At 40.1% G+C, this 13103-nt stretch overlaps 1 protein-coding gene across 2 annotated transcripts in view; it reads left to right on the top strand.

Moving 5' to 3' along the window:
- LOC136885267 (protein turtle) overlaps positions 1-10979 on the top strand; it is a 65433-nt gene extending 54454 nt beyond the window's left edge. For both annotated transcript variants that reach the window (XM_067157757.2, XM_067157756.2), the window contains exons 3-6: positions 2600-2785; positions 5686-5901; positions 9181-9257; positions 10783-10979. In XM_067157757.2, coding sequence (XP_067013858.2) covers positions 2600-2785; positions 5686-5901; positions 9181-9230 — 452 coding nt within the window. In that variant the 3' untranslated portion in view covers positions 9231-9257; positions 10783-10979. The remainder of the gene's footprint in view (positions 1-2599; positions 2786-5685; positions 5902-9180; positions 9258-10782) is intronic.
- The last annotated feature ends 2124 nt before the right edge of the window (positions 10980-13103 follow it).

The raw sequence follows: 13103 nt of genomic DNA, 5'->3' as shown, positions 1-13103 counted from the left end.
CCCATAGTTCACATGGCCGCATTTAATGCACGCACCTCGCCACGACACGTTGCTACACTAATCCTTTTTTTTTTTTTTTATCGGGGAGGAAGGGCTTCTCGTGGCGATAGACTCTTATCTTAATACCAATATAATGGTCTGTTGTTGGACATTATAAATTTTCCAGCTAACTCATTCTTCGTTGCCTGCGTTTTGCCCTGTATCGTCGCTGACATGCTTTATGATTTTATGATTTCATCCATCAATATAATAAACAATAATGGCGACAATGCACTTCCTTGCTTGAGACTTTTTTGTTTGTATAAAATATTTGAGTCACCGCTCCCTACTTGTACACTGCTTTTGCTCTCATGATACAACATTTTTATCTTGTTAATGAATGATTTGGGTACATTCCTTTTCAGTAGGCATTCCCATACATGTTTTCTCTTAACTGTATCGTAAGCTTTTTCCAAATCCAAAAGTACGAATATGATTTCCTTGTTCCTTTCCAGATGTTCTTCCATTTTTTTATAGAAATATTGAAATAAGACATTTCAGTCTCCATAAAATACAAAGTCATGTATTAAAGAAGAAAAACTTCATCCAGCTCTATACCAGGTGGTTGTGTTCCAAGAATGGATGTGACATTCCCATGCATTAGAGCTATGCTGATGCGCTGAATAAGAAAAGCAGTTAATCGTGCATCGCCGGAAATCCAAGCAATCAGTTGGCCAACCTCTTTGATAGAAGTGAGGCCATCATTACCCCAGGTACCATTTGATTTAATAGCTACTGGCACAAAGAAGAATTTGTCCAACAAAACTCTGTATACTTTTCTCTTAACATTTTCCCTATTCACAGTTCACCTCAAGCACTTACTGATGACAGGGAAAGATTGGTTGGGCAAATATGTTGGCACAGGTATAATCCCGCAGGAGAGATCTACCCCTTTTTCATGGCACAACTGTCACTCCGTTTGGCCTTTAAGATTTGAACGGCAGCAACCAGTGTGCTGTTGTATAGAAGGAACTTCTGCTGAAACCAGAGTCAGCAAAATGACATCAATTATAGTGGAGTGGCGGATGTGCATGCCTTTACTTTTCACACAGGAAGGGCCATGGAGGCCATGCCGATCAACGTACCTGCCACAAGGAAAGCATCAGTGAGGCTCGCAGACTCCTACACCCAAATGTAAAGCCACAGCGATACAGAAATTAGTTCTATCGACTCTTTGTTTCTGAATCCTATTTAATTTTTCATTTTGTACAAATTAATTTCTCAATTTGTCTCTTATTTTTAAAATGTTTTTGTAGACCTTAATTTTACAAATCTTAATTTATTATTTCGAGTTCTTATCAAACTTTTTCTTTTTCAACCAATATTCATTGTCTTCGAAAGCCTCCAAATAAAAGGTCTATCTTATGTACTTTGTGGGCTGATGACCTAGCTGTTAGGTCCCTTTAATCAACAAACAACAAATTATCTACTTTCTAAGTTCGTGTCTAACCTATTATTCTTTGAAGGATTTTTAAACATAATTTTTTATCTTTTTATAATGCATTTTCTTAATTTTTAGGTCATTTGATAGTAGTTTTTAAGTGTATTTTAAATTTATTCTTTACGTCATCAACATTTGGGCCTTAGTTATCATATACATGTCTCTCTTATAAATCCAGACCGAGCGCGCAGTCTTTGTACTCTGCGCTACATCAGCTGCCTTAACCCAGCTTATGTTTGCGCGCGCGCGCCCTGCTTTAAGCGTGTGTATAATCTTATATGAAATCTTACCTTATAAAAGATGCTGTAAGCGTCATCCTTCATAATGCAGGACTTCATAAACACAATTAGGATTTTCTGCACACCAACAGCGAGAGTTATGACTATTCACATGACCATTACGATGAAACCAGGCCTCATCTGAAATGAACACAAGCTGTGGGTCAAATAAACGAGCATTCAATGATGCGAGATACCACTCACAATATCTCTCTTGTGGCTGGATCAGCAGGTTTTAAACAATGGGCCCGTGAAACCTGTACGGTTTAATGTGTAACAGCTTTGTAGCTCTGTGTGCAGAAGAAACCAATTGCGCTAATTTCCAATTTCTTTGAAATCATTTAAGAAAAGGCTAGGTAAACAACAGATAGGGAATCTGCCACCTGAGCGACTGGCCTAAATGCAGATCAGTAGTGACTGACTGAATTTTGTGAGAGATGTGTTCGGTGACCGTTCAAGATTTGCACCAATGTCATCTAGCTTTTCTCTGTTAAAACTGTTTGTGTGCGCGCATTTTTTTTATTGAGCACTGAGCCAGTAGTTTCAAATTTATTTGCAATTACATGAATCTGTGCTCGTCATGGTGGCACTTCACCAGGAAATCGGAATCGCTGAACAAATGCATCGCGTACCTGTTGAGCCGACTCATACTGTCTCACCATGTTAACAGCTGATATTCACACTGGCTATTGATGCTAGGTCGAACACATGCAGGCTCCTTGCTCCGAGCACCTCTCGCTGGACAGTGTGGGTTTATAAGAGAGACCCAGCATTACTTTTATCATGGTTTTCTTCTGGGAATATTTTAAATATAAAAAGTTTGATATCTTTTTTTTTTCAGTTTCTCTGCCAGGAGCACCGCAGAATGTCAGAGTGGTGGACAACACAACTGGAATCCACATCAGCTGGGATCCACCTTTAGAAAATGCTGAACTCGTCCAGTCGTATACGATCAAGTATCGCAATGACTCAACATGGAAAGTTCTGAACACAATACCTCTCACTTCTAGCAATACCACATTCGTAGGTTTGTATAATAATATTGATTATATTAAAGTAAGTTCTTGTATGGTAATGCACATTGGAGCGCTTTCAGTCTTCCTAGATTCATCAGCAGCGTGAACCTGTGCAGTTTCCGTTGTGTAAAGGCAGCTGTCCACAGTGGAATTTTTTCACTCATGGTTGGTTATGTAGGGGGGTGAAAAACATGAACTGGATATACGAATGTTACAGGGTTGGTCATACTGATTAATAGGGCTAGGAAGTTGAGAAAATCTTTTCTCGTGTGGCCGAAGACTAGGCCCAGTATAATACAGGGTGTCCCAAAAAAACACAGACAACAGTTAGTACGTTGTACAGGAAGCCAAACTGACCCATTTTCAAGAAGGAACCCATATCCAAAAACGCACGGCTTCGACGCTTTAGCGCATCGAAGTGTGAGATGGATGCGCGTTCTGCATGTCGTCAATAAACCCAACATGAGTAGCACATCGGCCTCATTACAAATGGGGTTCAAACTGTGTACCTCTTACGTCATTGCAGAGCCTACATCGGCAGTGCTGAGTCTTACGCACATGACTCAATACGTGCGGTTGTCTTTGAAAAATTTTAGTCGCTCTGTGGATTTGAGCAATAAGGTCCTTCACTGACATTACAGGAGTGTCATAGACCATACTCTTCATACTACCTACGTGGAACTGCCCGGCTTTCCTTAGTTTTCTCTCGACGGCCGTGAACATGGATTGATGTGAGATACGTCTGTTTGGAAAATGTTCTGCATACTCTATCACTGCAATCTTCTTTGCCGTATGCTAGCACCATGTCGGTCATTTCCGCAACTGTGTATGGTACATGTCACACTGATGTTAACGATACTGCACGGGCAGGCTATAGTACACAAGTAACGCAGTAGGATGCGCACCAAGGACTGTGTGGAGGAATATAACGCATGCGCAGGAATGTTGTTAGGCTGAGGTCGTCCATCTGCAGTACACTGATGGCTAAAGGGTTGCATACCTTCCGTATTAAGATACCAAATCGGAACAAATTGTCGCATCCGTTCTCAGACTTCGATGCTCTCCAGCGCCCAAACAGTGCATTTCTGGACAGGGGCTCCTGCTTGAAAACCGATCAGTCCGCCATCCCGCACAGCATACTAAGCCTTGTCGTTGTTTTTTGGGGACACTCTGTATATGTTCATTCTGTGTCACTGTAGACCAGAAAATGGTGGGTTTTATTTGTCCTTTCTTATTTTTTTTTTTTTTTGCATTTTTGACATTTTTGGCTTATTCATTGTTTTCAGCCTTTGTTTAGGTTTAAATGTTTTTTTTCTAATTTCACTTTTTTCAACTACATTTTTACTGCCCATTCTCAATTTGACTCATCATTAGTTCATCCATCACCTCTTAAACACCTTTTCTTTAGTAAATACATCATTTGAACCGTATCTGAAAAAGGAGGAAATGAAATGAAATGATTGAAACTAATGCTTGAAAAAACTTGGGGTATCAAATTATGTGCAAGATAATTGAAATATTGAAAGGAGACAATTTTGATGCGAGTGTTTTTGCAGCTTATCCAGCTGAGACTTGGACTTTGACTAGCAGGCAAGAGAGTAGAATTCAAGCCAGTGAGATGCTCACCACACAGTTGTTGTACATTGCTTGCACCATTCCTAACATTTCTCTTCCGAGTCTCTTTTTAATCATGGTTTCCCAAACCTTCTCTCTGGGGACACTGTCATATGCCTTTTCTGTATCTATGAAAGTCATGGCCAGATCCTTTTCATATTCCCAGTTCTTTTCCATCAGCTGTCTCATGCTAAAGATTGGGTCCACTGTAGATCTTCCTCTCCTTCAATCTTTCTTCTCATTCTTCTTTTTAATATCCTTTCCTGCGATATAAGTGTGGTTCCTCTATAGTTACCACAAACTCTCTTGTGCCCTTTCTTAAACACTGGTATAATTATCCCTTTTTTCCAGTCTTCTGATGCACATTTGTTTCCACATACACTTTAGTAGTCGGTACAACCATTGCATACCATCAGGTCCAGCAGCCTTTATTATTTCCACACCGATTTCATCCATCCCTATTGCTTTTCCCATCTTCATCTTTTGTACCACTAACTCCACCTCCTGCATTGTTATATCATCCTCTGTTGTTGAGTCCTCACACTGTATTGCTTCTATCTCCCCTGTGCAGTTGTTCTCATTCAATAGCTTATCAAAATACTCCTTCCATCTTCTCTTATCTCTTCTGGGTGTGTTAACAATTCCCCATCTTCCTTTTTCAATAGCTTTGTGGTAACTCTTTTTGTCCTCTTACTTCTTATAAGTCCATACAGCATCCTTTTACTGCCACTTACATTCATTCATTTCCATTTTTTGTGTAAATTCTTCCCAAATCTTCTTTTCTTCTCCTACCATCTTCCTACATCCCCCTTTGCTGTTGAGATACTTCCTTTTGCTTTCTTCTGTTTGATCTTGGTTCCATTTTCGCCAGGCTGTCTCCTTTTCTTTCACTCTAAAACTAATCATTAAATATAAAAATTGATTTGACATGAGTAATCGCAACTTCTTTCAGCTCTTGTAATTTTTTTACAGTTTGCAGATTCGTTAGTTTGCTAGAAGGGCGACGATATGTAATTTAAACTAAAATTATGAATGAATTTGGCAATCCATATTTTTAGGTCTTCAAATTCTGAGCCTTACTGATGAATAATTTTAAAAAATTATTCAATATTTCATGCCGTTGTCATTTTGAGAGATGTTTAAGTTAGCCACTCCTTGTGTCCTTTCCTTGCACTGCCCTGTCATTTTGTTTAGCCTTTTACATGTTGCTATCTTTCCATTTGCGACTGTTTTGAGACGTGTGTGTTCCTTTGCATTACTTGCAAATACTAAAGATGAATTGACAATATGCTTTAAGTGACGGACTTGGTGTGGGGACGGACCTACTACGTGCGGATCCTAGCCAACCTGGAGAATGGCTGTGTTAGCAGCGAGGAAGTGTCCTTCACTGTCCGGCTGACGGCTATCATAGGCGTCGTGGTGGCTTGCATCCTTCTCGTCATGGTGATCATCATCCTCGGTATCTACGTCGTCAAGATGTATAACAAGTCGAGACGGAGGAGGATCTCTACCAGTAAGTACCAGACCATCCTTCACTCAGTGAAATGTTGTATCAGAGCAATATTTGTAATGCAATTATAATACTTAAAGGGCTGCTTTCAGAAATCTCTTCCCTCGTTACCATTTCTAATATCAGGCGTACGATACGTGATTGAATGTGACCGCAAAAATACTGTTCGAATTTCCAGAAGATGCAGACTGAATGCCTAATTAACCCATTAAAACCTAGTGAAGAGAGCACCTTCTTAAAACATACTTCTAGGTGTGAATTAGTAAATTTAGTAGGAGGAGAGAAAACAGACTGATTTGAGCAAAAAAGTCAACCAAGACAAGGAAGTGCTCAGTCAACTTTTCTCACCATTGTAGTAATGGACGAGTTAATGACAGAAGTACCCCCTGCGGGTGGGATATGCAGACGAAGATTACACCCACGGTATCCCCTTCCTGTCTTAAGAGGCGGCTGAAAGGGGCGATCAAGTGATGGTGACACGAGAACCATGAAACTACTTGTGATTATTATCATTACGTGCGGAACACCATGGGTCGACGATACTTACCACTAGTACACCTTTGAGGAAAACCATGGGACTACGTTACCTAGGAGCAGTACCATTATGCGAGAAACACTACGAGTCTGGGCATTGCTTGTGATAAGCGTCATCGTGTGTATTCCACCGGCACTGTGTTCAGAATGGGTCTGCGTTAAGTATGAGTAGTACCACTTTATGAAAAATGCCATGGGTCTATGTTGCCTGTGATTAGTTCCTCTATGTGTGAAACATCATGGGTTTGTGTTAACCTGAGAGTGGTGCCATTGTTTGTGACATACCATGGGTCTACATTTCCTTTGTTTAGTATTACCGTTCAAGAAACGCCATAAGTCTACCACTGTAGAAGGAACACCATGGTTCTGATTTACCAGTGATTAGTACCATTATGAGGGACCAGTGACCTGCATTTTGGACCCATTTGTAGATAATGAGTATCATCCTGGTAATTAAAGCATTGTGAATTGGTTCCACTGATTGGTTTTGTTTCACGATCATTTTTTCATCATCATTCAGTTTAGATTCTAGTCGGTGGATACATTTTGAAGTTTTAATTTTAATTTTGTTGTATCTCGTACCATTAGGAGCTGAAGACCAAGCTTTTAGTCACCTTTAAACAACAAACAGCATCATCATCAACATCAGGGAGAGAAGTGGCAAAAGAAAATTCAGGAAGAAGAAATGAAAGTGATGATGTTTGCAGATGACTTGTTAGTCTGGGGAGAATAGGAAGAGGATATCCAGGAGCAGTTAGATGCAGTTAGGGAAGATGAGGTGGAACAATATGAAATGTAATTTAATGCCAACAAAGAGTGAGTCGTGATCGCAGATTGAAAGAAGGAGAGACCTATGAGAGGGGAACAGCTTAGGAAGGAGGAGAGTTTTAAGTACCGAGGAAGTATCATAGATGAAAGTGGAAGAATTGATAAGGAAATAATGGAACGTGGACTGGGATCCCAGTGACTGAGATTGAGGCAAGTAAAATGAAGTTTCTGAGAAGCAGGACAGGAGTGACAAGAATGGATAAGAGGAGAAAGGAGAAGGTTAAAGATAGAGTAAAAGAAGAGCCACTACAGAACAGGATAGAGGCATCTAGACTTAGTAGGTATGGACACATGAAGAGAATGACAGAGGAAAGAATACCGAGGACGAAATGCAGATAACAGGAAAACGACCAAGAGGCAGGTGGATAAAATGAGTGGAGGAGTGTGTAGAGAGAGGAAGAGAGGACTGGGCAAGAGTGGAGAGGGAGAAGTGGTGGGAAGACAAGAGAAGATGGAGATGCTTATGTTCCATGCAGACCCGGCCAACAGCTGGAAACTACATATGACGGCGATTATGATTACCGAATCATAAATTTGGCAAAAAATGCGTTTGTTATTAAAAAAGTGCAATATTCCTAATTTGTTTTTCAACTTATCAAGACTGTCAACCAGATTGATGATATTGCCATCAAATTGAGAGCGAAGAACTGAATAACTGATGTCAAAACAGTTCGGGTTGCAGAAAATGGGAGCGACCACATTCTAGTCAGAGGCCAGTTCCAACTGAAATTGAAAGGCCAGAGTGTTACCATATTGGAAAAAATGAATGGCCCCATCAAGAAGGCTGAATTTCAACTTCAGCAACCAATCTGAAGCTCTTCAACATTAAGGCCCGGTTTCACAGTATACGCTTAAGCCTTGGATCGGGCTTAAGCGGGAGCTTAAACTCTGGACGAGTTTCACAGTGGGGAGTGCAAGTGGTAAGCCGAGCTTATCTGTGACTGGCTTAAGCTGTATGAAACTGAGGTTTAAGCTAAGGATTCAGATCAGATGGTAGAGCGCTGGCCCTCTTATAGCCCAACTTGGCAGGTTCGATCCTGTCTCAGTCCTGTGGTGAAGGTGCTCAAATTCATAGTTAGTGGGACGTAAAACCAATAACATTAATAAATAACGTATATTTCTGAATATATTTCGAGGCTCAAGAGACAAAAATGTCGGTCGGTCACTTGCTTTCTTGGCTTACGCTGCGTGAACCATCAACGATAGACCCCAAGTGTAAGTGTACGAATTGTAGAGCATAGAAACCTCTACAAAAAAGTCCGCGATGGTATATACCTATTTCCAACCGTTTGCCCTCTAGAAACGATGTATAACCTACAAGTCAATCAATCATAGGCTACGGATGTAAACAAAGATGAGAACTGAATCACTGCGCATGCGCAAGCATTACCAACTTCGGAGATGTTCAGCTTAGTAAAGCTGCACATGGTCCCCCTACTGTGAAACTCGTAGTGTTTAAGCCAAAGAGTAAGCCTTGCTTAAGCGGCGTGCGTGGCTTACTAAAGCTTCGGCTTAAACTCAAACTGTGAAACCGGGCCTAAACAGAACAGAGCTGGATTGTAATAGGAAACATGGTTATAGTGGATGGCCCAAGAGTCCATTAACATTTGACGAGGCAATACTTCACTAAATATTGGCGGTCCAGAGTTAGTAATTGACATACTTGATTGGTATGACATGGGGTTTTATTGACACCAAAATAAATTAAACACAGTTATTGCTCTTCAACACAAATTATAACAAAGTAAAAAAGATACACCTACTTTGCAGCCAGCGTGTATAATACTGCGTGTTTACATGTTTAAGTTGTTTTGACTTTTTTTTTCATAAATCAATTCCAGGCAAGAGTTTTTTTCCCTACTCTTCAGGTTATATTTGTTAAAGTTTTTATATTCCTGTGTTCTTCACTTTTTCTTTTAGACCTGGCAACAGCAAGGCATCGCCCAGCTGGTCGGCAGGTACCGCAGTAGTGGACTGTTGAATCTACATTTTGCACCGTAAGTGTCTCTCATTTCTTGCTGTTATAAATTGCACATAGTTGTTATGGTTCATAGCTGTGTTGTCCGGCTCCATGGTTAAATGGTTAGCATGCTGGCCTCTGGTCACAGGGATCCTGGGTTCGATTCCCGCTAGGGTCGGGAATTTTAACCATAATTGGCTGATTTCGCTGGCATGGGGGCTGGATGTATGTGTAGTCTTAATCTTCATTTCATCCTCATCGCGACCTTCATCTGGCAAGCCTAACTTGTCCTTGGACGCTCCCAGCACTCATAGCCGTACGCCATTTTCATTTTTTGTAGCTGTGTTTTTCATTACAACTAGATCACCATCTTGGTTGTCTTAAAAGTAATGTATATATATGGGGCAAAAGATAACGGCCTCGCCTCCTGGGAGCGAGCTGGAAACTACCAGTCAATCAGTGGATTAACAAGATATAAGTATCCTCATTAAAAGCATTCAAGCACTTTTTCACCTCTCCTAGTAGAATTTTCCGAAAACAAAAAATGTGTTTATTTTCAAAGGAGATTCTAAATACCAGTTTTTACATCTGTAAACTCTTAAAGTTTTGAGATATAGATACATTCATTTTAAAAATTGCAATGGAACATCCAAAAATCCTCCCTCAGCGAGCACCAAAATTGTAATATAAATGTATCCTCAAAATTTCATTTCTTTATGTCCAGTAGTTTTGGCTCGGCGATGATGAATGAGGCAGTCGATCAGGACAGGATATATATAGATATTGTGGGTTCTGATCCCACTGGTGTCCGGTTGGCAATTTTTGTTCTGTACTTAACCCTAGAATACTAACATACATAAAATTAATGTGTATGCATCATATAACTGTGCACTGCTCCTTCCCACGTTTCCCACATATTTAGGGGTTGTAGTAAGGATGTAGAGAGCTTACTTGTCTCTGGTGAGACCCCAACTACAGTATGGTTCCAGTGTATGGGACCCTTACCAGGATTACTTGATTCAGGAACTGGAAAAAATCCAAAGAAAAGCAGCTCGATTTGTTCTGCGCGATTTCCGACAAAAGAGTAGCATTACAAAAATGTTGCAAAGTTTGGGCTGGGAAGACTTGGGAGAAAGGAGATGAGCTGCTCGACTAAGTGGTATGTTCTGAGCTGTCAGTGGAGAGATGGCATGGGAGGACATCAGTATGGAAATTCTAAGTTCCCATGGAGGGAATTAGATTCTTTTCCACCAATAGACATCAGTAGACGAATACGTTTGGATGGTGTCTTTAAAAGTGCAATTATTAGGTCGACTGAAATAAATTAGAGTTATGAAACAAATGGAGTTTTATTCGTAACAGTATCAAACAGGTGAAAGTTTACTTTTATTGATTTAACTAGGAATCCGTTTGCCCAATCAAAGGGTCAGCCTGTGAGGTGATGTATCAGCTGGAAAGATTTGCTTAGAAGTTGTATCATTGCAGTGTTACTTGTTATTGTTTTAATTTTTAATTGTGCCTAATTGTCATGTGTTTTTTCACATCTTATTTTTGTGTGTCAGATTCCATGGCTGGCTAAAGGAAGGTCAAAGGATGAAATTGCCACAACTCACCTCAGGAGACTGATGAAGATGAACTGTTGATCACATTCCTGTACCTTGTTTCTCTGTCTCTAATTTATTGAACAAATAATTGAAGTCCAGGGAAATATGCTGTTTGTATTTAACTTTTATACTAATATAAATATTTTTGAATAAGACATTTTGTGAATGTGCTATATTTTTCTATTGTTGATTTTAACCCTAGAACTGGCAATGTTGATTTTTCTTAAGGCAGCCATATTTGGCACCTTTTACTTGTCTACAGTAAATAAAATACAAAATATCTGCAAGACATGAAATAACACGCTGAGGATTGGCGTGGTGACATGAAATTGCATAAATGTTTTGACTAGGAAACTGTACACTCTGTTTAAAAAGTGGAATTTCTAAATTCAAAATAATTATAAAATTTTCTATCATATGTACATAGAACTGGAACATGTTGCAAACAAACTGAGATATACAGATTGTCAATAATGTACCTGTAAGCACTGGCAGAGGTTTTATCACTCCGAGAGGTATATTCTTGAAAATATTAGGGAAAATTTATTGGCATGCCATCATTTGGAGACGAGATCTTAGACCACGTTATGATCAGTTAAAATGAGTAGTGTTATATTCAGACAGCCCAAAAGCAAACTCCTGGATGACTCGTAAATCATCTCTGTCCTCCTCTGAATACATGAATGCAGTGAAGATGACATGCAACCTCACCGCAGTCAGGTCGGCTCCCGGTAGGTCATTCAACACAACCCGTTGCTGCCAAAATGGCTGCAGTGAGACAGAAACCCTTGAACATGTGCTGGGATTCTGCCGGAGCACTGAACTAATGCACAACCACCGCCACCACCGTGTAAGATCGTCGATCGCTCAAGGCTTGAGACAGCGCGGATGGGAGGTGTACGATGAGGTTCACTGCGTCTCTACCGATGACTCTTATTGGAGAGCGGACATGGTAGCCATCAACAGAGAGGACATGAAAGCGATGGTCTTAAATCCCACCATTCGCTTTGAAAGGGACCTGGATCAGGCTCGGGATGTGGACCTAGAAAAGCAAGCTATTTATGTTCCATGCTTGCCTTACCTTTCATTTAAGTATAAAATACCTATCGATCGGTGGATTGTCAGAGGCCTGCTATTCGGAGAAAGAGGCACCCCCCCAGTCGGACATCGAACTTCCTACAAAACTTGAAAGTTCCATTCTGCGAGTTAGAAAAATAGTAATACAGATACTGAGGGACTATCTGCAAATCATTCACTTCCATCTGTACCTGAGAACATGATTGACATTTCTCCCCCACTAACCCCGGGAGAAAGAAGATAACAGCTTCAACGATTAAATCTTCATTTCTTCATATTTTTAAACTCCATTGAAATTGAAACTGTATTCCGGATCCAAATGGTCACCCTCATTGGAGGACGGACGATTTATTTCTTTAATAAATCTTTCTCTCTTATGGGAGGTTTGTCATCACTGTCATCGCTTTCACTTTCCGATGTTTGATGCAAAGAAATAGCTGATAAACATTCCAAGTCTGAGTCTGAATCTGTCAGTTCATTCTCAATAACCTCAGTCAGATGAGTCACTTTAATCTTCCAACAAATTTCGCACCACTTCATTACTAATTTTCCGTTATGAAGTGAAGATGCCATGTTTAGACACAGACTGTACTAAAAATGTATATAATCAGTCAAGTAATATCTACCATGTGCTGAAGTAAATAACTCGCACTGAACGGAAAACTACGAAATAAAATGGAATAGAATAGCAAAGCCGAGCCCTTGAAGAAACAATAACCCCACCACCACCACCACCACCACCACCACCCTGTATATCGGATAGGATAAAAAGCACATTAAAAGTGCTTTACGCCTATCATTGAATCCAGAAAATCCGTATATATGTATAATGAAAAGGTTGGAAACTCTGATCCTGTAGGCAGTGTTAATGAGTTGTGACAGCAAAAATATTGAGTACTCTCTTGTGAATAACAGGCTAATTCCATATTATTCTGGAAAGAGGTATGGGGAAAGGAGAACTCGTGTATAAAGACACATGTTTAACAACTGAAATTATATCGATCATACATCAAGAACATTCACAATAACAGACTTGATATAGGCTTTTGGGTTTATGCCGTGTCAAGAAAATGATGTAAAATTATTTACGTTTTGCAGAGAACTTTGCTCTGGATCTTCAGAAGAAAATCTCTACTGTCCACGAGAGCGACTTCTTCGCTGTCGACTGGCAGTCCTTTTAGGTAGCAGTCAGAAGTGCGTAA

Source organism: Anabrus simplex, chromosome 14 (assembly GCF_040414725.1).
Source record: "Anabrus simplex isolate iqAnaSimp1 chromosome 14, ASM4041472v1, whole genome shotgun sequence".
Lineage (NCBI taxonomy): Eukaryota > Metazoa > Arthropoda > Insecta > Orthoptera > Tettigoniidae > Anabrus > Anabrus simplex.
The sequence above is the reverse complement of the archived record's forward strand: the minus strand, read 5'-3'. Positions and strand labels throughout refer to the sequence as shown.